This window comes from Mytilinidion resinicola, assembly GCF_010093595.1.
Source record: "Mytilinidion resinicola strain CBS 304.34 unplaced genomic scaffold BDZ99scaffold_12, whole genome shotgun sequence".
In the NCBI taxonomy this organism is placed as follows: Eukaryota; Fungi; Ascomycota; class Dothideomycetes; order Mytilinidiales; family Mytilinidiaceae; genus Mytilinidion; species Mytilinidion resinicola.
The window spans coordinates 552,856-575,764 of record NW_022985448.1 but is presented as its reverse complement, the minus strand read 5'-3'; the positions used below and the strand labels follow the sequence as shown (position 1 = coordinate 575,764).

General features: G+C 53.1%; 8 protein-coding genes across 8 annotated transcripts; 3 read left to right on the top strand and 5 right to left on the bottom strand.

Moving 5' to 3' along the window:
• Positions 1–1,004: 1,004 nt before the first annotated feature.
• On the top strand, positions 1,005–2,449 carry BDZ99DRAFT_390806 (uncharacterized protein; the record flags this gene model as incomplete). The annotated part of the gene is made up of 2 exons (XM_033715695.1): positions 1,005–2,238; positions 2,304–2,449. 2 exons carry the CDS (start codon positions 1,005–1,007, stop codon positions 2,447–2,449), a joined length of 1,380 nt encoding a protein of 459 aa, XP_033575289.1.
• A 482-nt stretch (positions 2,450–2,931) lies between these two features.
• Positions 2,932–4,788, bottom strand: BDZ99DRAFT_464199 (acid protease). Its single transcript, XM_033720254.1, has 3 exons — positions 4,175–4,788; positions 3,841–4,124; positions 2,932–3,780 (listed from the first exon to the last, which is right to left on the bottom strand). The coding sequence occupies exons 1-3, from the start codon at positions 4,594–4,596 to the stop codon at positions 3,170–3,172; spliced, it is 1,317 nt and encodes a 438-aa protein (XP_033575288.1). The 5' UTR covers positions 4,597–4,788; the 3' UTR covers positions 2,932–3,169.
• A 1,370-nt stretch (positions 4,789–6,158) lies between these two features.
• BDZ99DRAFT_464197 (adenine nucleotide alpha hydrolases-like protein) lies at positions 6,159–7,516 on the bottom strand. Its single transcript, XM_033720253.1, has 3 exons — positions 7,191–7,516; positions 6,709–7,135; positions 6,159–6,655 (listed from the first exon to the last, which is right to left on the bottom strand). The coding sequence occupies exons 1-3, from the start codon at positions 7,415–7,417 to the stop codon at positions 6,446–6,448; spliced, it is 864 nt and encodes a 287-aa protein (XP_033575287.1). The 5' UTR covers positions 7,418–7,516; the 3' UTR covers positions 6,159–6,445.
• Positions 7,517–8,076: 560 nt separating this feature from the next.
• On the top strand, positions 8,077–13,056 carry BDZ99DRAFT_499659 (thiamine diphosphate-binding protein; the record flags this gene model as incomplete). The annotated part of the gene is made up of 3 exons (XM_033723671.1): positions 8,077–8,122; positions 8,277–8,413; positions 8,463–13,056. 3 exons carry the CDS (start codon positions 8,077–8,079, stop codon positions 12,891–12,893), a joined length of 4,614 nt encoding a protein of 1,537 aa, XP_033575286.1. The 3' UTR covers positions 12,894–13,056.
• Positions 13,057–13,635: 579 nt separating this feature from the next.
• BDZ99DRAFT_419312 (uncharacterized protein) lies at positions 13,636–14,441 on the top strand (the record flags this gene model as incomplete). Its single annotated transcript, XM_033716886.1, has 3 exons — positions 13,636–13,806; positions 13,892–14,120; positions 14,307–14,441. Coding segments are annotated over exons 1-3 (471 nt in total), but the record flags the coding sequence as incomplete, so codon positions are not given.
• A 165-nt stretch (positions 14,442–14,606) lies between these two features.
• Positions 14,607–16,351, bottom strand: BDZ99DRAFT_464196 (putative amino acid transporter). The gene is made up of 3 exons (XM_033720252.1): positions 16,136–16,351; positions 15,607–16,074; positions 14,607–15,546 (listed from the first exon to the last, which is right to left on the bottom strand). The coding sequence occupies exons 1-3, from the start codon at positions 16,266–16,268 to the stop codon at positions 14,708–14,710; spliced, it is 1,440 nt and encodes a 479-aa protein (XP_033575284.1). The 5' UTR covers positions 16,269–16,351; the 3' UTR covers positions 14,607–14,707.
• A 2,832-nt stretch (positions 16,352–19,183) lies between these two features.
• On the bottom strand, positions 19,184–20,391 carry BDZ99DRAFT_51919 (uncharacterized protein). Its single transcript, XM_033725380.1, has 2 exons — positions 20,191–20,391; positions 19,184–20,134 (listed from the first exon to the last, which is right to left on the bottom strand). The coding sequence occupies exons 1-2, from the start codon at positions 20,296–20,298 to the stop codon at positions 19,343–19,345; spliced, it is 900 nt and encodes a 299-aa protein (XP_033575283.1). The 5' UTR covers positions 20,299–20,391; the 3' UTR covers positions 19,184–19,342.
• A 1,364-nt stretch (positions 20,392–21,755) lies between these two features.
• Positions 21,756–22,632, bottom strand: BDZ99DRAFT_521873 (uncharacterized protein; the record flags this gene model as incomplete). Its single annotated transcript, XM_033725663.1, has 2 exons — positions 21,756–22,565; positions 22,612–22,632. The coding sequence occupies 2 exons, from the start codon at positions 22,630–22,632 to the stop codon at positions 21,756–21,758; spliced, it is 831 nt and encodes a 276-aa protein (XP_033575282.1).
• Between the last annotated feature and the right edge of the window lie 277 nt (positions 22,633–22,909).

The window sequence follows — 22,909 nt, the reverse complement described above, 5'->3', positions numbered from 1 at the left end:
TCTTTATACTTATGCAAGAAAAATCTTCCTAGGGCCGCTGATGAATAGGGCATAGTATTACGTACACCTAAAAACAGCATTAGCAGGATCACCAATATTAAGTATCTTGAATATATTCACATTTTGAAGGGTCAAGAACGCCTTAGGCTGGCTATCTCAGGCCAAGGGGCGTGCACTCAACCGGATTTCAGCGCTGGCCTCGCCCGGTGTTTTGGGTACTGAGATGTAGCACACCACTCCTTCCGAGGAGTTGGAGATGTTCTTGTCGAGCAGCGGGGGGCTCGCGATGAGGTGGTGCTCGGCGCGTGGTGGAAGTGGAGCAGGCAGCGGAGCTGGGGCCTTGAGATAGAGGTACATTAAAACACGAGATCACGTGACTCTTGGCAAAAATGAAATGCAGGTCATAAAGTGGCAGTCTATGAAGCAACACCGTCAGAGGCAGCCCGGAGAGCTATCGAGCTTAGCAACAGTGCTGCTTTGCAGTGCTTAATTGTGTATCAGAGAGCCTCAAGGAGTGCTAGGCAAGTGTACACAAGCCCGGGGAGAGTGTAGACCTCAGAAAAGAATTGCGTGCATATTCCTAGACTGCCACTTTTTGTGACCCCAAAGCCCGATGCCCTACAAAGGTAGCTTCCATCCGCCGCCGTTCTGAACTATCTGGCTTCAGTCATGCTGCCTCGTTCTACGTTGTTGTAGCGTTTGCTTCCGTTCTCCGCGTCCTGAACCCTCCCGCGCGTACCCTTCTTCTTCTATGCGCTTTGGACGTCCCCTTCACAGCTCTAGACCTCTCACAGGTGCCACCACCACCCGCGCATCATGTACCAGAACGGCGGCTCCCTGCCCAGCGATGTGTGTGCACACCTTGACTACCCCACTGTATGGATCCTAGACAGAGCTGATCAAGCCCATGGAAGATGGCAGATGTGCCGCAGCCGGCTGAGTTTACAGTGGATCAGAACACGGGTTTGATGCAAGGCCTCGATGTGGACATGATGAGCATGGATATGGATCTCTCTCAAATCGACCCGGACAGCCAGAGCCAGCCAGTTCCGTCGTACAGCGCCCCGATCACCTCGCAGCAGCAACAACAACAACAACAACAACAGCTTCAGCAGCCCATAGGTTCTAGGGTCGAAGCAAATGATGCCTACGCCATGCAAAACACCATGTCTGGTGTGGGCGCGGGGCCTTTGCCTACGGGCTTTGGGGCACAGAACATGAACCCGTCGGGCAGTATGCTGACCGAGTTTACGAAGCGGCGGAACTGGTCGCAGCGCGTGCTGGACGAGCTGAGGGACTTCCTGCATATCCTCACGCCTGACGGCCGCATCATGTATGTGTCGCCGTCATGTAAGGACATCACCGGCTACGAGCCTGTCCAGCTAGTGGGCCGCTTCGTGAACGAACTGATCCACCCGGACGACAGCGGCATCTTTGTCCGTGAGTTCAACGAGTCTATCGCCTCGGGCAACCCGCTGCGCTTCTTCTACCGATTCCGCAAGGAAGACGGCTCGTGGATCATCTTCGAATCGCACGGTCACCCGCACCTCTCTACCGACAGCACCTTCACTCCCAGTGGTCCCACATTATGCCGCGGGTTCTTCATGATGGCACGGCCATACCCGACCAAAAACGCCGCGCTCCTCGACTCCTTCCTCGAACACAAAATTGAAAACGAGAGGCTCACAAAGCGGGTAGCGGAGCTGAAGCGGGAGGAGCAAGAGGAAGAAGAACAACAGGAGAGGCATTGGAGCAGACGGACGGAAGGATACTCGTCAGTCTCGCAGTCCGAAACCCAGCGGACTGACGCGGAGTCGTCATCGCTCAATGAGTCGAAAGCTATGCCACCACCAGCGAAACCCGTCGCTTTGAACACGGCTCTCACCCGGCAAAACCTCGACGAAGCACTTTCTGCGACTAAAGCCGATAGTATCAATGACAAGATGGCACGATACGAGGGCGCCACGCATTTGGAGACAATCGAGATGTTGACGGGGTTGCGATATCGCGACGGAGAACGATCACAAGGCATCAGTACTGGGGACGCGAGCCCCTTGCTAATCAGGGGAGATGTCGGGATCCAAATATCCCTGGACAAAGACCAGAGAGGTTCTTTGGATAAAAAAAAGAAGCTGAAGATTGCCGACGAGTATGTGTGTACGGACTGCGGGACTTTGGATTCGCCTGAATGGAGGAAAGGTCCAAACGGACCAAAAACTCTATGCAATGCCTGTGGATGTAAGCTGAAGACGCTATCCTCAAATCAAAGCTGGAGAGTCGGAGGTGCTAATATCGATATACAGTGCGGTGGGCGAAGAAAGAAAAGAAACGGCAGGGCGGTAACACATCCATCTCACACCCAGCGAATATACCTCAACAACCTAGTGAAAACCAGAGCATACAGACGAACTCAAATTCGAATACGACTACAAACACGAATAACAGTTGAAAGTCCTTCGCTACAGAATCTTACACCATTCAAGGAGTTTATGGAGGAATCATAGGCATAAGCTGGTTTTACCCTTAGTCCCCGACACGCAATGTGGAAAACGACCACAGCAAGCAAACAACTCGTGCGCATACCTCCGCCGCGTCCCGCACCAGTCGCTTTCCAATATCGCGATAGGAGCAGAGATGGAAATACACCAGAAGTCTTCCTGCGGGAGAGACTCCGCAGGTTTTGTGGACCAGGTTCGCCAATGTCGAGGAGTCTCATGATTGTGCATAGTGAATGAATTTCTCCTCCTAGTATCCCGCTCATTAGGGCTGATATAGGAGTGGCGATTTAGTTTGCATACACCAGAAGACTGAAAAACATGTAATCTGCAAAATCTTACAGAATCAATGCTCACCGAATATAACACAAAGACGACCCTCGTCTCTTCTAAATCTCTTCTTGACTGTAGCACTTTCATGAATGAGCCGAGGTAAGGAGTATCAAAGCGACTGTAATTTCATCTTAGGGTACGACTAGTTACAACAGACGCTTTGGGTCAGTCCATAGCTCGCAATGACTGTTTCGTATGCGCTAAAAGACAGCAAAGTACCATATGCATATTCAATCGTCTATTCATTGATCCATATCCATGCAAACTCAGTCATGCAGAGAGCGTCCTCCATTCCCTACTTTCCCCCTCGGGAAATATATACAGAGCCCAAGCCCACTCTCCTACTTCGCGGCCTTGGGCGCAAACCCCAAACTCTGATTCCCCCCGTTGAACACCACAAACTGGCTCTTAAACATCGTATCCCCATAGATCTGCAAGTTCGAGCCCCCGTTGCTCTGCACGCCGCCAAAGCACGTCGTATTCGTCGCATCCACCGGCGCAAACGTAATCTGATCCCCCGGCACATTTGCCACATAATTCGCGCCAATCGCAACCCCGAAGTCGGGCGGCGTGGTATTGCACGGATACACGAAGCCACCACTGTTTGGGTCGTTCACCGCGCCTTGCACCTGCGCGTAGTAGGCCGTCGCGACGGCGTCGTCGACGAGCAGCAGCGAGGTGCCCGTGTCGGCGATGGCGGGGGAGGCGCCCGTGTTCTGCTGCGCTTTGCCGTTGATGGTGAAGCCCGGCGAGTCGAATTGCCAGAAGCCGTTGGTCGAGTCGACGGCGACGAAGGCGAGCGGGCCCGCGAACCGGGTCGTGTCGATGTTGCCGAATTCGTAGGTGCCGGTGCCGTCGGATTCAAGGTCGACGGTGAAGACGGGCGCGGCGAGGGAGGGCATGACGTTGTCGAAGAAGGTCTTTTGGGGGGTTTTGGTCCCGCCGATTGTGACTGGTGGGTGCTTTGTTAGTGGGGAGGTTCTGGGATATAGGGTGGAAGAGTAGGGCTTACCGGTGTTGAGTTTGCTGAAGGCGAGGCCGACGAGGCCGTCGTTGTTGGTGTCTTGGACGAAGGACTGGGAGACTGCGGTCGCGAGCTCGACGGCTTGAGCGGTGACGGTTGCGCCGCCGATGTCGACGACGTCGTTGCCGACGGTACCTGCGGCATCGCTCCCGTCGCCGTAGGAGATGGAGAAGGCGGCGTTGTCGATGGCCTTGAATGTACTGCTCTTGGTCGGGTCAAAAGCCGTATGGCCACCAATTTCAGCTGAGGAGAGTGCGGTGTTGAAGACCCAGCTGTTGGTATGTGTCAGTGGAGCCACTGTATGGTGACAAAGGATACATACAGATCGGAAGAGCCGGTGTCGAAGTCCATGTTCAGGGTCTGCCCTCCAATCTTGACCGGGGAGAGGAAGAGGGCATCATTGTTTTCAGGCGTTGCAGTAACCTCGCCAGTTTCGTTGCTTGCAGCGGCAGGGGCAGTTGATGGAGCAGCGTTTCCAGGAGTAGTGGCATTGCCCTGAGAGAATGGTGTCTTGACCCCGTGTTTTTTGCCGTGGTGATGCCTCTTAGCTCCGATTATCCCCCATTTGTACTTGCGATATGCTTTTGTAATGGCGTCCATTCCATTCAGTTGACGTTTGCTTGCTGGGTTGATGCTGCGTGGGACTTTGAATGACCGACCAACTAGCTTCCCAGGAGTAGGTGCAGCGAGTGCGACAGTTGCTAGGAGAGCAACGAGAAGAAGGAGAACTCGTAGAGAAGGCATGGTAAAGATAAAATGCTGACCGGCAGCTGTGTGAAACTGTAAAGTGGAATGAGGGTTTCTATCGAAATGCTGTACAAGAAAGAGAGAAGTGACTCAGTCAAAAGAACTGGTCAAAGAGTGACCACGCACAGCGGGGAAAGAAGCGAAGAGAGAGAAAGAGAAGACAAGAAAAGAGAAAGAGGAGGAATGAGGATGCAACTGAGAGTAGCGGTGATAGTGAAATGCATGAACTACGTGCTCTATATGGCAGATCTGGCACCGTCCCACTCCAGCCCCGCGGCCACGCCAGCTTCAGGGAGACACACAGTCCTCGTACGCCAGCCCGGGACCATCAAACGCGTTAGTTTCTATGTGAGGCCATTGGGGTTCCCCGAGCCATTGAGACTGGCTCATGGAGCCGCCAGTCTGTGCAGCAGAGGCGAGGCACCAGGGAGAGGCGGGAATGGCTTGCGGGCAAGCGACAAAGGTGAAGTCGAGCCGCGAATGATTGGAGATCCCCGTCAAGGACAGTGCTGCCCGTGCTGTGGTGCCGTCGGACGCATCACACGCCTTACGCGGCAGACTGCTGGTGCCGTCCGGATTGGCCGAGGTTGTGCGGCTGGATATATCACGTTTCAGACTTGAGACTCCCCCACAATTTACTGGCCTGCTGAAACCGGCCAGCCAAGCCTCTCACCTAGTCCGTTACAACCTAGCAGTTCAAGTATCTCGTCGTTTGATGCTTATTTCTTATGCCAGTGGACAGTTGTGGACCCAAATTGTCGACGATTCCTGTTTCATGGGAGAAGCTGACGATCGGTCCTTTCGTTTCTGTGGCTTCAAAAAATGAAACTTGGACAACGGAGACAGTCTTGAAGAAGAAGCAGCCTCGAAGGAGCCCGTTTCGAAAGCATGACTGTTTCGTGGCAACACAAAATGGGAGACGAGAGATTCTGATTGACGGATCTTTCGGTCAAATCTAGACGTGCCGACCTTAGTCAGACCATCCGAAGCTTGTGTTGTTTATTCGAAGTGTTGAGTGAGACGAAAAGTTTGTCCTTCGATTAGAGACGCTGAGAGAAACGGATCCCGGGGTAAAGAAGTCCCCGTTGAGGAATTGATTGGTGTGGGAGGGTCACTTGATAGTTGTACATACCAAAAGGTATTACACGGATACGAATAGGAACATCGGCACCAAAAGGTGCGTTAGTGAGCCGCAAGGCGGAATTGGGAGTCAAGTTGAGAAACGTGTGGAGAGACAGATCCTTTGCTGGTTAGTAATATCTATAGCTGAACTCTGCCTGAGTAAATACAAGGAATCAGTGAACAATTCTAGATCTAAGCCAACACCTGCAGCCATACCAAACAGCCATCAAGATCGGAGGATTCCTCATCATATTACCAGGCAAGTCAAGGCGACAATGCGCCACTGTTTACTACTAGATTCAATGTGCCAGCCTCCCATAGAAGTTTAGCGCAGGAGATGCATGAAGCATTGAGATCCGGCCCAACGATATCTCGTCTAGGCGCGGTACTTGTTTCAGACGACATTGTCACGCCATGGCACAGTGATTATGCAGTATTGCTCCAATAAACCATTTCATGCTTTTATTTGCTTGAGGCGTCTCACAATGAAGAGGACGTCCGCTAGGAGTACGTATACATCAGGCTCTTCAAATATAATGAGTCGCGAGCTGTTTCGATTCTACAGTATACCTTATGTCAACTCTAGAACTATGAAGCTCTTCTAGGAACACAATGCCGCCAAAGACGCCCAAAATGCTATGGGTAGCTTCGATACCCTATGCAAGATCTCATCGACCGGTTTGCTCTCCCAGTCGTGATATATCCATGAGATGCATGTCATTTGTTAGTCTCTTCCGAGACGTTCCTCTTCGTCCTCAACAAGCTCATATGCTGGGCGGTATTTCGCAGTGCCGGCGCCATTTTGGTTTCCGTTTTGGGCCAATGTCGCGTCTCGGAGTAGGGCGGGGTTGGGAAGGGTGTCTGTGGTGCCACCTAAAGAGGTGTAGCCGTGGTCATAGAGAACGCAATAAGGTATCTGAAGATGCCGGATGAACTACGGAGGAGTCAGCCTGTGCCTGAGCCTTCAAGTCCCCGAACTATACTGACCGTCCAGATCTCTACGTAGTGCCAATCGATCACGGGGTGTATGCGCATGAACTTCGGCCATCCGTGATCGGTGGGATCGAAATGTGTCAGATCTGCGCCATGAGGGTCCGTCCGACGCGTGCCGACGAATATGGCTTTCACTGACGGCTTGTCGTGCAGGTAATCCGCAAAAGCGGCCTTCATGGGCTTGGCGTAATGGTCCAGCGACAATGAGTATATGGAAACACTGGATGCTACAAAGTCCTCGACTTCTTGGAATGGGTGTTGCGATTGTATGTAGACGCACTGTATAGGCTCGTGGTGGTTGCTATTGACATTGTCGACCGTCGGTCGGGTCAGGCCTTTTGCGTGGAGGCCGTACAGGTACAGTATGAGAAGCACCAGGCAGTCCTTGCCGCCATTATATGATAGCGACAGCTCTGAGAGACTGGTTCATGTCGTCAACAAGCTTGCCCAAGGGCTTCAGCATGGCCGAGGCATACCTGTAGCGATCGAGCGCTTCTGAGATGACGTCCAGGGAAATTCGCGTCTGCTTCTGGAGGCCCTGCAGCCGCTGCGAATCGGTCTCCTCTTCTAGAAAGGCATTGATGCGATTGTATATCTTGGCGCAGACATCCGGGAGTGGTGGAGGGGTGTCCGCTACAAGCGGCGAGACGGGCTGCGGGGCGGCATTGCAGCTCTCACTCTCTCCGAGCAAAGGCGCGGGCATTGCTGTGTTGCGGCTGCGAACACGACATGGGCTGCAGGCAGTGAAGGGGCGGACGGTGTAGTGGTTGGAACTACTGGAACTACGGGAACTACGTGGAAGCCATGCGAAATAGTGGTGGACGTTGAGGGACCTCGCTGCCCGCACCTGCAGCGCCGTGTGCTTCTTGGCGGCCCGTGGCGCTGCTCGATAGCCGAAATTCCGCTGCATCAACCGGCGGACCGTGACATGCGCGTTGGAGCATTCTTTGGGCCCGATGCTGCTCCGGAGAGCCGTCGTGTGGTGCTCAGGCCTCAACCGCCACTGGAGGCTGCCTGGAGGCTGCGGTGGACCTGGCTTGCCTTTTGAAAGGCGGGAACGCGCAAGCAAAGGCCGCAGGCAAATGCAGGAAAGAGTCCCGAGGCCGTTGCAGTCGCCGTTTGCTAGTTTTGACGACGCTGACCAACTGCATTCACCCCGTTGGAGGCCTGGCCCCGTGCTCGCGATGGCGTGCTCGAGATGGGTTCGTCTCCACGCCTCGGAGCTTTATCGGCGTGAAGACCGCGCTCAGGAGGGCAAAATATTTTGTTACAAGTGTCATTGACTGCTTTGTCTGCAATTGCTGCTCTCCGCCGCCTCCTCCCTCTTTCTCCCCATATCTCTCTTCTCCCGCCATTGCCATCATGGAGGGGCCTTCCGCTCCAAGCATTGCCTCTGCTGGCGAAGCTGGTATGTGCTTCTGATTGCCCCGCAGCCAATATCCATGACCCGCGATGCGACGCAGGCGCACTGCCGATTCACTTCAAAAACTTTCACTTCAAAAGCTTTCACTTCAAAAACTTTCACTTCAAAAACTTTCACTGACAACTTGTGTTCAATCCAGTGGCGCGCATTGCATATGCTTCAAGCGACGTAGTCGTTTCTGTCCAGCCCTCTCTCGCTACCGATTCCGAATTCGCACCCTTCTTACGTTCGCTGAGCGCGAGCAAGAAGGCGGGCGTGGTAGCAAAGCAGCCAGAGGTACATGATTACTTTCTCAATTGCTACCACCATATGCTGACCGTCCAAGATTCTCCCAGTGCGGTACAATGCCGACCCATTGCTCTCCGTGTTCCAGCCGATTCGGTCAGGCAAACTCGTCTCCGTCACTGCCAGCTCCCCGATCCTCGTCAAGTCTATACCCCACCTCTACAAACTGGCACAGTACCCGGTTGTCATCCATGTATCCGTACAGCCCTCAGGCTTCCCGGATTATTCCGACATAACCTCCATCCGACAGTCTGGCTTTACCTTCATCCAGTCTGAAACCCTCCAGGAAGCGCAGGACCTTGCCATCACCGCCCACGCCCTTGCCATCAAATCCGGCAAGGGTGTTATACACTTCTTTGATTCGGAGAGTATTGCTATGAGCAAGGTCATACCAGCTGAAAGCGAGGAACTGCTACGCTCGGTGTTGGATCTGGGTGCCGTAAAGGCATTCCAAAGCACCCCATCCGGGGAATCCAGTCTATACGCAGATGATGGCCGAGTGGCGCATCTCTCTCTAGCTCGAAGCCAAGCCAATGCCACAACAGTCGGTGAACCCACTGGTCGTGTGAGCCCTGCAACAGACGGCAAGACTTTGACATTGCCCGATCGTTCCAGCGCACGAGAGTCCACCGAAGGGTCCTCGAGACGCGAGAGTAGCACTACCAGTGCCAAGTCATCATCAGCCGGTACCTCTGTTGAATCTCTGGAACACAAGCAGATCTCATCCGATGAAATCTTCCAATTTGCCACCGCAATCTGGAATACCATCTCTACCAGCACTGGCCGCCTATATACTCCCTTTGAGTACACAGGACCGGACACAGCTGAAGCTGCGCTTTTGCTTTTTGGCGCGGATACTGCACTATTCGCTCAAGAGATTGACTCCGTCGCTTCCACTACGCAATATGCAGGTGCTGGGATCATCACAGTCAGGCTCTATCGGCCATGGCTTGGTCGCGTCATGGTTGAGTCGCTCCCAAAGTCTCTCAAGAGGATTGCCGTGCTAGAACAAGTTCGCCGCAAGACCACCAAGTGGGGGCCGCTTCTCTTGGATCTGTTGATGTCACTCAAGACTGGTGGACATAACCCGACCACTGTTGTAGGCCATCAACTCGGTTATATCAGCCAAAGCACTGTAGGCCAGGCGCTGCGCGGTGTGTTCCAAAATCTCTTGTCAGACTCCCCCATTCAAAATCTCCAAATTGGAAAGCTTGATGGGCCCCAGGACAGGCCAAGACCGGCCAAACTGGAGCAGCCTGCAATTGAAAACCCGTACGTAAAGATGCTTCAACAAGTCTTTGACCAACGACTCCTTGTTGCAAATCAGTTAGGCAAAAGCCATGCAGGCATCTCACAGGAGATTTCCTCGGGCCCTGAGTACGGCTTTGGGTCGCTACTGGCGAGAAAGGAGCACCGAAAACGGTTCATTGAAGAAGTCCAAGCTGCTGCCAAATCTCGTGATTTTATCACAGATTCTCCGCAGCAATGGCTATCGCGGTGGGCTCTTGTAGCTGATGATGAGGAGAAGGCGGGGGCTTTGGCTACGGAAGTCATCTCCAGACTTAGCAACGATGGATCGTCAGTGGCTTCCCAGCTACTATCATCTAAGGGACTCTTCTACAAGGAGTCGCCTTGGTTAATTGGATCCGATGCCTGGGCATACGACCTTGGTAATTCCGGTGTCCACCACGTGTTGGCTTCCGGCGAGAATGTCAACATGCTCATCATCGATTCACAGCCGTATTCTGAACGAGCAGCAGCCGATGCAGCCCGAAGGAAGAAGGACATCGGTTTGTACGCTATGAATTTTGGCAATGCCTATGTCGCTTCTGTTGCTGTCTATGGATCATACACCCAAGTCCTGGAAGCCATGATTGAAGCCGACAAATTCGACGGGCCCTCTGTGATTATCGCCTACCTCCCATACGAGAAAGAAAACGACTCCGCAATAACAGTTTTACAAGAAACGAAGAAAGCGATTGATTCTGGCTACTGGCCACTCTACCGATGGAATCCTCGAGGAGACGAAAAGGGCGAACCAAACTTCCAGCTTGATTCCGAGAGGATCAAGAAGGAATTGGAAGAGTTCCTAAGGCGAGACAACTACCTTTCTCAACTCATGAAGCGGCATCCAGACTTTTCCGCCAACTTGTCGGCATCGTATGGCTCAGAAGTACGGCAACTGCAGAAGAGGAAGGCAAAGGACGCGTACAGCAAACTGTTAGACGGTCTTGCAGGGGACCCAATGACCGTCTTGTTTGCGTCCGATAATGGTAATGCCGAGAATCTTGCTAAGAGGTTAGCCCGTCGCGGTAAAGCGCGAGGTTTGAAGACGTTGGTCATGGCGATGGACGACTATCCTTTGGAGGACCTTGCCAGCGAGCAGAACGTCGTCATACTCACTAGCACAGCAGGCCAGGGAGAATTCCCCCAGAACGGAAGAACTTTCTGGGAGACCGTCCGAGACTCTACGGATATCGACTTGGCCACTGTTAAATTCTCAATCTTCGCGCTTGGCGACAGCCATTACTGGCCAAGAAAAGAAGACAAGATCTATTACAACAAGCCTGGCAAAGACCTCCATTCAAGATTCGTGACCCTAGGAGGAAAGCCGTTGACTGAGTGCGGCCTCGGAGATGATCAAGATCCGGATGCATACCAGACTGGATATGCTGAATGGGAGCCGCAACTATGGCAAGCGTTGGGCGTAGACAAAGTTGAGGGACTTCCGGATGAACCACCGCCAATTACCAACGAAGATATTAAGATCGAGTCCAATTACCTTCGAGGGACTATTGCCGAGGGTCTCAAGGATACATCTACGGGAGCAATCTCGGCGGCTGATCAGCAGCTCACTAAGTTCCACGGAACCTACATGCAAGACGACCGCGATCTTCGAGACGAAAGGAAAGCACAAGGACTGGAGCCAGCTTACTCTTTCATGATTCGTTGCCGACTTGCTGGTGGTGTTGCTACCCCCAAGCAATGGCTGCAGATGGACGAGATCAGCACAAAGTTGGGCAACGAGACAATGAAACTGACCACTCGGCAGACATTCCAATTCCATGGTATCGTCAAGGGAAAACTCCGACCAGCCATGCAAGCTATCAACAGAGCCCTAATGACCACGATCGCAGCCTGCGGTGACGTTAATCGTAACGTTATGTGCAGTAGCTTGCCCCAACAGTCTGTATACCACTCCGAAGTTCACGCTGTCTCGCAAAAGATCAGCGATCATCTCCTCCCATCCACAACTGCCTATCATGAGATCTGGTTGAAGGACGAAGAGACAAAAGAAAAGACACAAGTGGCTGGCAATGCCATTGTTGATCATGAACCGCTCTATGGCCCTACGTATCTCCCGCGAAAGTTTAAGATCACGATTGCCATCCCTCCCCACAACGACACCGACGTCTATGCCCACGATATCGGCCTGATCGCTATCAAAGGTTCGGACGGCCATCTTGTTGGATTCAATCTTCTAGCTGGCGGTGGTATGGGTGTTACCCATAACAACAAGAAGACATACCCTCGTACTGGCAGCATGCTTGGCTATGTACCCAAAGAGACCGTGCACATCGCGTGTGAGAAGGTCATGCTTGTCCAGCGCGATCATGGCGATCGCAAGAATCGCAAGCATGCCCGTCTCAAGTATACTATGGACGACATGGGGGTCGATGTCTTCAAGGGCAAGGTCGAAGAATTATGGGACGACAAGTTCCAAGAGCCCCGGCCCTTTAAGTTCGACAGCAACATCGACACCTTCGGCTGGCAAAAGGACGAGCACGGCAATAACCACTTTACCTTCTTCATCGAGAACGGCCGCATCGAAGATACCGCCGACTTCCCAATGAAGACCGGCCTCATCGAGATCGCAAAGGTGCACAAGGGCGAATTCCGCCTTACGGGCAACCAGCACCTCATTCTCTCAAGCGTCGCCGACGCAGATCTCCCCACTATGAAGGAGCTGATGGCCAAGTACAAGTTGGACAACACAAACTTCTCCGCCCTGCGCCTCTCCTCCTCCGCCTGCGTTGCTTTCCCTACCTGCGGCCTTGCAATGGCCGAGAGCGAGCGCTACCTCCCTGAGCTCATCACCAAGCTTGAAGGCGTCATCGAAGAAACCGGCCTGCGCCAGGACAGCATCGTCATGCGCATGACCGGGTGTCCGAACGGCTGTGCGCGCCCGTGGCTCGCAGAAGTCGCCTTCGTCGGCAAGGCGTTCGGCGCGTACAACATGTACCTTGGTGGTGGATACCACGGCCACCGCCTGAACAAGCTTTACCGAAGCTCCATTAAGGAAGAGGAGATTCTGGAGATCATGAAGCCGTTACTGAAGCGGTATGCGATTGAGCGGAACGAGGGAGAGCGGTTCGGCGACTTCTGCATCAGGATTGGGATGATCAAGCCGACGACTGAGGGCAAGACGTTCCATGAGGATACAGCGGAGGTGGAGAGCGATGAGGAGTGAGTGAGCGAGCGTGGAGGGGTTTGTGCATACTGTTCGGTCGTATCTGTAAATATTTGAGAGCATTTTGGTGTACATGGCTAGGCAGTGGTGGCTTTTAGAGGGCGATCGGAAAAAGTAGTCTAGCTTTTACTATAGCATTGCGAATTCAATCGATTGAACAAACTTCGATAATGCCGGTCGTCTCATAGTTATGCCGCGGTGAGGTAATCCACTAAGTAGTTATAAATACTTAAGCAACTATCACGTGACTATCGATAAATTGGCATTGAAGCCCTGAATCACCAGTGATCATTTTTAAGTTGAAATATGGAGCATTTAGCTCGTGTATTCCTGGGCGCTGTACTTCAAATATCAAAGTATCCTGGGCCCTCTTCCTGGAGGACATCTACCAATAGATACGATATACGAATGAAGTGATGTATTCGAAACCAGACAAGACGGACGCCCATACAGTTAATTAATACTGGCATATAGTTTTCAACTCGCTTCCCCTGGCTAGACAGGTACACCAAAGATCCTGTACGAGGAGCCTAATGTATGCCAACAACCCTGCCGCAGATCCCAGGCCCTGCATGACGTCTTTCGATCACGAACCCTTGGCGCGCCATCATCTCTCAAACAACACCGCAGTCAACTCTACCCCTCCAAGACTCACGATACCGCACGTTCGACCGCACACCTGATACAGAGTCGCGCCCACTTCAATTCCTCGCAGCCACCCACTATCGAATACTTTACCCAACCCCCCCCCCCCAATCCGCCTAAACCCACACGCCGCCCGCAAAAGCCCTCCCATCCCACCTTCAATGCGCCCCCCCCTCCGCCTAGCCTCCCTCTCCCTCCGCCCTACCAGACCGCGCCGCACCTTCTCCACCTCCCCCGCCCTCCTCGCAAAAAACCGCATCTACAACAAGTACGTATTATCCCCTTAAACAACCCCCCCCCCCGGGGCGGGTGTTCCACTACAAACCCAACCTAACCGCACCAAACCCCCACAGCATCCGCCGCCCCGACGAACTGCACACGCTGCTCCTCCTCTCCGCCTCCAGCCACGTCCCGCTGGTCACGCTGTGGAGCGCGTCGTGGTGCAGCGCGTGCGCGGCCGTCCGTCCGGTGCTGAAAGAGCTGCTCGAGAGCGAGGGCGTGGGAGAGGCGGCGGGCGGGCTGGGGTTTGCGGAGGTGGAGTTGGATAGTGTGGAGATCGGGGCGCTGGGGGTCGAGTATATGGTATGTTTGGGAATGTTTTTTATATTTGAGAAAGAGGGGGTGTTTGGGAGGCGCGAAGGGGGCTAACGAGTCTTTCGTCGGGTTTTTTTTTTTTTTTTTTTTTTGGGGGGGGGGGGTTATTTGAACTGTGGTTATATATGGGTGCGGTTTGGTGGGGGATGAGGGCTAACTATGGGGCTCGAATAGATCAATTCGATGCCGACGTTGCTGGCGTTTAGCCGGGGGGAGGCGCAGATGGAGACGAAGCTGGTGAGGCCGGAGGTTATGAAGGATAGGGCGAAGTTGAGGGAGTGGTTGGAGGAGGAGGCGAGGAGGGGAGGGAAGGGGGGGGCGGGGGGGGGTTTATTTGGGGGGTTGTTTGGAGGGGGGACGTAGAGGTGGGATGGGGATGGGGAGTGTGTCAGTATGTGTACATTCGGTATTATCAGCAGCGTCTAATTCTCTTCACGCTCTTCTCACAGTTCAATACAGGTCAATGGAGAGACTAGGTAGTCAAATCTGTCGCTCGCTTTTACGCGGCATTTTGGTATCATAGCTAAGGTTTAGGCCAACTCTATCTCAATCGCGATATAACCCAACGCCCTCCCTTAAATCGCCAGATTAGCACAGCTAAACGCCGGTCTCGTGCTGCCCGAGTAATCCGCGATGATAGCCTTCACAGCAGCGTACAGCCCGGGCCCAAGCAGGAACAGCCCGCAGCACATCACAAAGATGTGCACAATCGTCATGACCGACCTGCCAGCCCCGCGGAACAGCTTCCCCTTGTACAGCTGCCAGTACGCGATCGCGAAGTAGATGAAACCGAAGAAGGAGTCGAAGGCGGCGCCGAGAAGGGACAGGAAGTCGCCCATGCTGGGCACGACCTCGGAGAAGATGAACGCGATGCCCCAGATGCCGGCCATGACTGCGACCCAGACGCCCCACCCGATCACGGTGTTGCTGTGCGCGTGCCTTGACTTGCCCAAGATGCGGAAGTAGACGAACTTGGCCGAAACGTTGGCGTAGATGACGCCGATGATGACGGTGGGGACGATGACGAAGGCGAAGGAGCCCTTCTTGTAGGAGGTGACACCCAGACTGCCGAAGGCTGGAGCCGTGGAGTACTGGCCTAGGTATCTGAAGCCGATCGCTGGGGGCACGATGAAGAGGAAGGCGGAGATGCCGGTCAGGACGGCGAGGGACTTGGGGAAGTCTTGGGGCTTCTCCATCTCGGAGATGAAGGTGGGGAAGAGGATTTGAGGGACCCAGAGGAAAGTGATGTTCAGGACGGCGTTCATGCAGTCGACCCATGTCGTGCCCTTGGGAGGGAAGGCGTATGTCTTCACAGGGCCAAGGGTGGGATAGTCGCCGTTGTATCCGTATAGAGGAGCAGACTCAATACCGGAGAAGATGAGAAAGAGGAGGATAGCCAGTCCCATGCAGGCAGCTGTACGATAGTCAGTATAAGAGATGGGAAGTGAGGCACAATGGAGCGCTGAGTACGCACCTGAGAAGATGGACATGAAAGAGACGTGCTTTAAGGTCCTTGGGATAGACATCACTATGCCCATGAGGGTCACAATCACGGAAAAGACGACAGTGCATAGTGAGTGGTCCGAGAGGGTGTTGATGACCTTGGCGCCGGTGAGGACGTGGAAGCCGATGAGGATGATGTTGTTCGCGAGCAACATGAACCCCGTGAACTCATACGCAATCCTGCTCTTTCCGCAAATATAGTATCCGAAATCGCAGATGTTGGTGATCTGAGGATATTTCATAATGAACTTGTGCATGGTGATGGAGGTGATCCAGAAGAGCACACCGGCGACGACCATGGTGATTATTCCAGGAACCCAGCCTAGCACGGAGAGCGACCATGTCTGGGCCATGATGGCGAGGCAGACTTGGTCCCCGGCAAGTAGCCAGGCGGCCTTCTGCCATGACATGGTTCGGAGCTTGATATCATGACTGTGGTCTGTACAACAGCCTTGTCAGGGACCCAATCTGGCGGACTGACTGTGTAAAGGAAATCTTACCTTCCGCAACCAGTGCGGTAATGGAGACATGCTCGCCGTCCGAGTCGGTCGTGTTGCCGTAGCTCAGATGGGGCTCCTGCTTCTCGTCGGGGTAGGTGTTGTCCACCTTGTCGTTGGGGTATATCGCAGACATGGTGGGTGGTGGGGTCTGGACGGGAGCTGATTGGCTGGACGGTCAGATAGTGAATTGGATTACCCAGAACCGCGGAGGACCTCGAAGGCAGTGCGAGGGAACAGACCCTGCAACCCAGTCGCGCATACTTATACAATCGCTGTTCCCTCGGACCCTTGCAAAGAATTCCTTCTGCTGGGGTCTCGCTGCAGCCCTAGATAACGAATATCTTCACAGAATGGCGTTATCAGTTGGAAGTGGATAGGGCATCCGTGGGTCTGGCAATGGTCCGCAAAGGCCTTAGTGGCCCCGATAGCAGGCTCACTAGAACAACCACCGAACTTACGGTGCTCACCAGAGCCAGCCTCGCTTGCGCTCTAGAACCCCGGCGAGGCCGTGTGCGAGTGGAGGAGGGAGCCGTAGTGCGGCTCGCGGAGCGGAGAGCTGAGCCGTTGCAGGGTGAGAAAGTTTAGCGCGCAATGATGAATGCTCCACCCCAACGCCATTCGCTCGCCCCGCCAGCCTCGATGCGCCACCGTGGCATTGGAGAGCCCAGCGATCTGATACGGGCTGGCGGGAATCGACTCTGGGATCGCGTGCTCGCCCCAGATGAGGTCCTTTGTCGAGTGGGGATGCGTCTCCCCCAGCGGTGGACAGCGAGGTGCCCGAGCGCCCAGGCAGATGCCAGCGCTACATCCTGAGGTGACAGACAAGTGCGGACCATCCGGTCACTTCTGCCCAGGGCAATCCCGCGTGGGTTATGTTTTACGTAGCTGAAAATTTCACCGGCACGGTGCCATGACTGAGGCGACTGCATCCTCACTTCAGTGCTTTGTTTTCAACGTGACCCATCATGAGACACCGCAGAGATGGGTAAGAAGGCGAGGCCAAGTGCGGAAAGACGCGTAGAAATGATTTCATGGCGTAGGTATAGTCACTAGATGTGTGCGAGGCGGCGAGGTTCTTGAGGTCGTCAGCACCAAGCCTTCTCTCCAAGAGGGCCACGGATCGAAGCCAACAAGAGATTTCCCAAGACCACGGCATTCTTGGCTCCAGCGAAGATGTACCGAAACGTAAGTGGTTGCCACTGCTTGGGGTACCCCTATGGACTTTCAAAGATCCGGACATGATGTAATGATCAAGGTAGTGGATATTAGGCTGCCTTTTAACTAACTGGCCACATGCTACCTAGAGTACTCCTTATAGTGGTGTTGACCGGGTAAAAGTAGAGGCAGAGCTGTGATATATGCAGCTGCACTGTCACACAGCCAGTTAATCGAGAGTCTCTAAGAGTCAGCTCGGAATCAAACGCCTCAGATTTTACATTGTTTTCTGATTTCAGAAAGCCTATAGGTGGAGCAGTGGTATATGCAGCTGCGCTGTCACGCATCCGATCCTCCAGAGCCTTCCAACGCCAGCTCAGATTCAAACGCTTCAGAGTCTACATCATCTGCTGATTTGAAAAGGCCTATGGGGGCAGCCCAAATAGTGTCAAAGCGTGCACAGAAGACTCTTGCAACAAGATAATATTCATCAATATATATTCCAAACAAAGGTATAGAAAAGCACACCAAATCAACATATGAACAAATTCCACTCAAACCTACAAATGTAACAATTTCCAAAAAGGACAAACCACTTTCACCTCTTGCTCTTCTTATTCGAAGGCCCAGCCTCATCGTTATCATCCGCTTTCCGTTTTTTAGACCCCCATGTCGAGAAATCAACGTTATTCTCCATATTCGACACAAGTTCATGGCCGGCATCAGCAAGGGACTGATCGAAGACCCTTTGCGTAGCTATCCGGTCTTCATACCCATCTAGTTCCTTACCCTTAGTCACATTTTGCCTCTGTGCGTGGTTGAACTGCCGACTAGCGGGAACACGGCTCTTCCTCACCACATAGTCTTTGCACACAAGAAACGCGTAGATATCGGCCCAGCTAACGGCACCAGCCAAAGCTGCATTAATCAACCAGTGGGCATCTTTTTGATCACTGACGTCCCCACACTTGAGCCCTCTCTTCGGCGTTGGGTTAATTTCAAGCCCAAGTGCCACTGCCCACGCGTTCAAGATGGAGTGGATACCGCAGGAATCTGTCCCCGCTGGCTGCTGCGGGACTCGGATGGGAGTCGCTTGTTTCTCTGGGTACTGGAGGCGGTCTTTGTCCCACTGGTCCCAACTGAGGAGGTCTCGAGCATGGCGGAGAGCGTTTCTGTCGTGACGCGGCCTATTCTCTGGGCGCGTGACCTTGTTGTTCTGGTCCGAATCCAGGCGGTAGAAGCCCACGCGCTTTCCTTCCTGCTGGAAGACGTAAAGGAGGATGTGTGCGCCCGGCCACCTTCCCTTTGGTGGTTTTTCGCTGAAAATGAAGGGATAGAGCCAGGGTCTTCTCGGCCGACTTACTCTGTAGGCTGCGAGGTCTATTCCCATCTTTTGAGAGATCTGCGCCATCTCGACCATTGATTGAGCGGCATGCGAAAACTCTGGGGGAGTAAGCTCATCAGGATTCTGAGCTTGTTGGTAACTGGTTATGGCTTCTGTGACGGAAGCTATACCGCCTATTACATCTTCTAATTCAAGAGGGCCGTTCGTAATCTGATAGGTGTTCTTCTTCTCATTCTTCATGGCGCTTTGGACGTCGGCTCGAATTTGGTCCACCCTACTTCTGTAGTACTTGCAAGGGTCCTGAAGCATATTCTCCCAGTACTTTCGTTTTACGTCGGATTCATCGTCATTCGGGTCATAAAGACCGTGGTCGATTAAGTGCTCTTTCATCCTTCTATCATGGTCATCGTGAGGAAATCGCGCTGTATGAGCTAGACCGTCCAGGAAGGTTGTGTTAACGGTGCGGTCTAAAGAGGCGTATGTAACATCTGCATCATCCGAATTTGCCAGGATATCCGCCACAACTTCATCCAATTCGTGTTCTGAGGCGATAGAGACGGTATTATCCTGGATTTGACGGTTCGCTGGGATGTTTGAAGTTGCGGTTACAAATTCGTAGCATCTCAGAAAGCCATAGATGAGACGGTAGTTCGCGTTCCCACCAGTCGCAAGGATGAAGAGCTCTCGAGCATCTTTGTAAAGCTCTTCTATTCCTTGGAAGGCTTCATTGATCCCCAGTCCAAGGGCAATGGCCCAAGCATTGCATACTGTATGGTAGCCACAGCCCCAGCTATTTCCTTAGGCAGTTCGGGCGCTGGCTCAGAGCCAGCAGATGGAGCAATGTGCCACCGAGTCCATTCAATAAGATTACAGACGCGGTTGTATATTGTCATTCGCATGTTCGCCTTGTAGTGATGCCTTCTGGAGTCCAGAACATGGGCGGTTATTGATCTGTCTGCACCCATCTGAATGACGACTAGAACAATATGCTGGTCCAGGAAAACGGGCACTAGCATAGGTCTTCCAGGCCTTAGTGCTCGCCGGATCTCGACTCCCTCTGGGGGTGGGGGGCGAACGACGTTGACATCATTCAGAATACCAGAGGTGTGAGAATTAATGGCGTTGAAACCGGATCGAATGTCCATATTTCTAGCCAGCTGTAGTACTAATGAGGCAATTGAAAGCAGAACCTCATCGTCTCTCATGAAAGTTTCAGGTTTGCTCCACTGAGGCTCTTTGCCATCCTTGAAAATCTTTACAGATAGACGACGCTTCACCAGTCCGAGCTGGGCTCGATAGAAATCACAAGGAGATTCGCCCGGCGGAACTATATCTGACGGTGGCGGCTGATCCTTAAGCCGTTCTGGTTCTTGTGGTCGAGTCGGCGTCCCTGAAGATTGTGCTGGTGCAGTGTGGTCTTCAAAGGTGATGGTGGTATTGGTTCCAGTGGTGTCTGACCGATTTTGAAGGGCATCACTAACGGTAGGATCTTGTTTAACCTTTTGAAAAGTTATATTCTTAGCATAAGCTCCTAGATTGATAAGAATGAACTTACCCGCTTAAACTGATACTGTGCGCCCTCTGGGCCTCCCCAGAAGAAAATGACTTGATCGGCGACTTCAACGTAATTGAAAGAATGCAACGGGCCGACGATATCGACCATGTCTGCCCGATCGTTCGCATAGTCTATCCCGTTGATTCGAACAACATCTCCTCGTGCGACTCAAACATACCATCCGTATCTTCTTCGATTCTGGTTCAATTCACTTGTATTCAATCTGTACAAGATAATGGGATTGGGTGGGGACGACGCTGAGGTATCCTCGGAATTGGGGACACTGGAGTTCCTATGTCTGACGGTACTCAGTATCAAGCAACTAAATTCGGGAGACTGGGACCGTGAATCGACTTACACTCTGATCGTCCTATGGCTTCGTACGACAATGGGTATTCTGGTAGGCCCAGCATCATGAGTGCTGTCTTGATCCCTACTCGGGCCAGGTTCAGCGAGCCAATATGCATAGCCTTCGCCTTCCTGTATCCCTTGAATTCGGCCGATAGCGCTATCGCGTTCATTCCCAATAACTGAATCTGCTAAACGGGCCCAAAGCTGTTGTACGGCGTTGCTGGCAAGGCGCAGGATTCTCGGTCTGTAATTTCGTTGTTTGTATGGGAATGGGCATGAGAAAGGGCAAATATTCGGGTTGAGTAGCCTGAAACCTGCCGGAAGCTCTGATTCTGGAGCATCCTGTCCGGTTATGGGGGAATGGTCTACCGGGTTGCCGTCTATCGTCAAGGTTCTCTCGTTCGTCGGGTCCCGTTGCTCTGGCTTAGGAGATGCTTTTTCCTTGCCTTTCTTGTCTTTCTAAGGGCCAGGTTTCTTGTTCGGCGCCATCTTCTAATTGGAATGTAGCTGGCAGGGAGCTAGCTGCGAAGAATCTGAACGTGTGACGTAGCTTGTGGAATGATAAATGTGAAGAATCGACAATCAAGTAGAAGAAAGAAGGACTCGAGCTTCATTGAAGGCGGGTATTCGCGTTCAAAGTTGATTCGCAATGAGGGGGAACAATAAAGAGCTATTGAGAACAATAGCACTAGCCGGTAACGGCGACACCTCGAACGACAATGAAAAAATCTTCACCAGGACTGAAGCGACAAGAATCAAGAGCAAATGAATTGTAATAAATCATAATACTATTTCCAAGCAATACGAGGATTTTCTGGATGGTCTCGTTGAGTTCTCTCCCGACTGCAAGTGCGATTGGCATTCTCCTTGCTTCTACGCAACCTGCCAACGACGAACTTGTAGTTCGTTTCACATGGCAATCTTCACAGTGACAAAGAGACTGTCCTTAGCTAGTACTCTTCATGCCTGTAGCGTCTTAAACGCGAGAGTCGGACGTACTGGCCGCGTACTCCAGTACTGAGGTGCGCCCGCTCGCGTCTTCCACGACGCGACTCGACGCCAGTACTCGCAACCATCATGGCAATCTTAGATCCAAGGCCATCTTAGATATCCATCCCATGACATGCAGTCGGTGCGTGCGGGGAAAGGACAGCTGTTGAATTCTGTGCCAGTCTGACTCGCTAAAGGCGCCTGGAGGAACAGAGGTCTTCGTCCTAAACTCCAGGGCTGTGATCTGCGTATTTATCTATCGCACTGAACACGACTGAGTTGTCTACGGCGCAATCAGCACCCAGCTCGCGACATCCTAGATCAGCTTCCAATTCGACTCCGACATCGGACCTCATGCTTCGAATGATGTTTGCGGCATACACACAAGACGAAGTGTTGTTATATAGTGATTGATCCGGCAGGTAGCTCGTCTCCTGAGGATACGTCCATTGTGCGCTTGGTATCTCGTAGGCGTAGTTCACGTGCTGGAAGGATTCGTCGGGCATTTCTGGCTGTGAGGTCGCCATCGGCATATGCGGGAAGGTTGGAGTGGAGATGCTAGTAGGCGTATCGATGCTACTCGAGCCGATTGAGTGTGGACTGGCAGATGCGTTCCCGGTATCCAGGCTCATCGAGCGCTGGTGGGACAGCGAGAGTGTGGGAGGAAGAGGCATGCTTGTTGCTCCCGGCGGTACACATGGAACACCGCCACAGGACCTCTGCCCACTGCACGCCCTCTTCTGTCCCAGCATCGAGTCCAGGACTGGCGCCGCAGAAGCATGCTCAGGGGTTTGGACATGGCTACCCATGACGGCGACTATTTCAGACTCAGACACGCCCCGCGCTCGTAGCAGGGCGCGAAGGCGTTTGTTCTCCTCCAACACACGTCGAGCGGCATCCTGGATCTCGGCGGAGGCCTCGACGCCTGTCTGCTCGCAGCTCCGTAGCTTCGTCTCCAGCTCGTGCAGGTATTCCTTGCGGCGCGCGCGCGATCGTCGCTGGTTGTCTCGGATGCGGGCAAGGTGGCCAGAACTCTGCGATGGTCAGTACTATGCCTTGCCATTGGAGGAGTAGAGGTACCGCGACGGGAGCCTCGCTCATGATAATCGATCTCGGTGCAACAGTGCTGACGGGCGTAGTAGGCTGGTTCGTCTTATGATAGGCAGTCCCAAGGTTATCGTTCTGGTACTCTGCGGAGGACCACGGGTGCAATGCTGTCTAAGTCCTGCGAGGACGAGATCATACCTAATGCAGCAAACGCCACCAATGGCTAGAATGCTCCGTTGCCGTGCTGCGGGCCAAGGCGTGCACAGGAGAAGATGCCTTTGGTGTGCGTAGTCGGCGAGGTGGCAGCGATGCCGGCAAAACCCTCTATTTC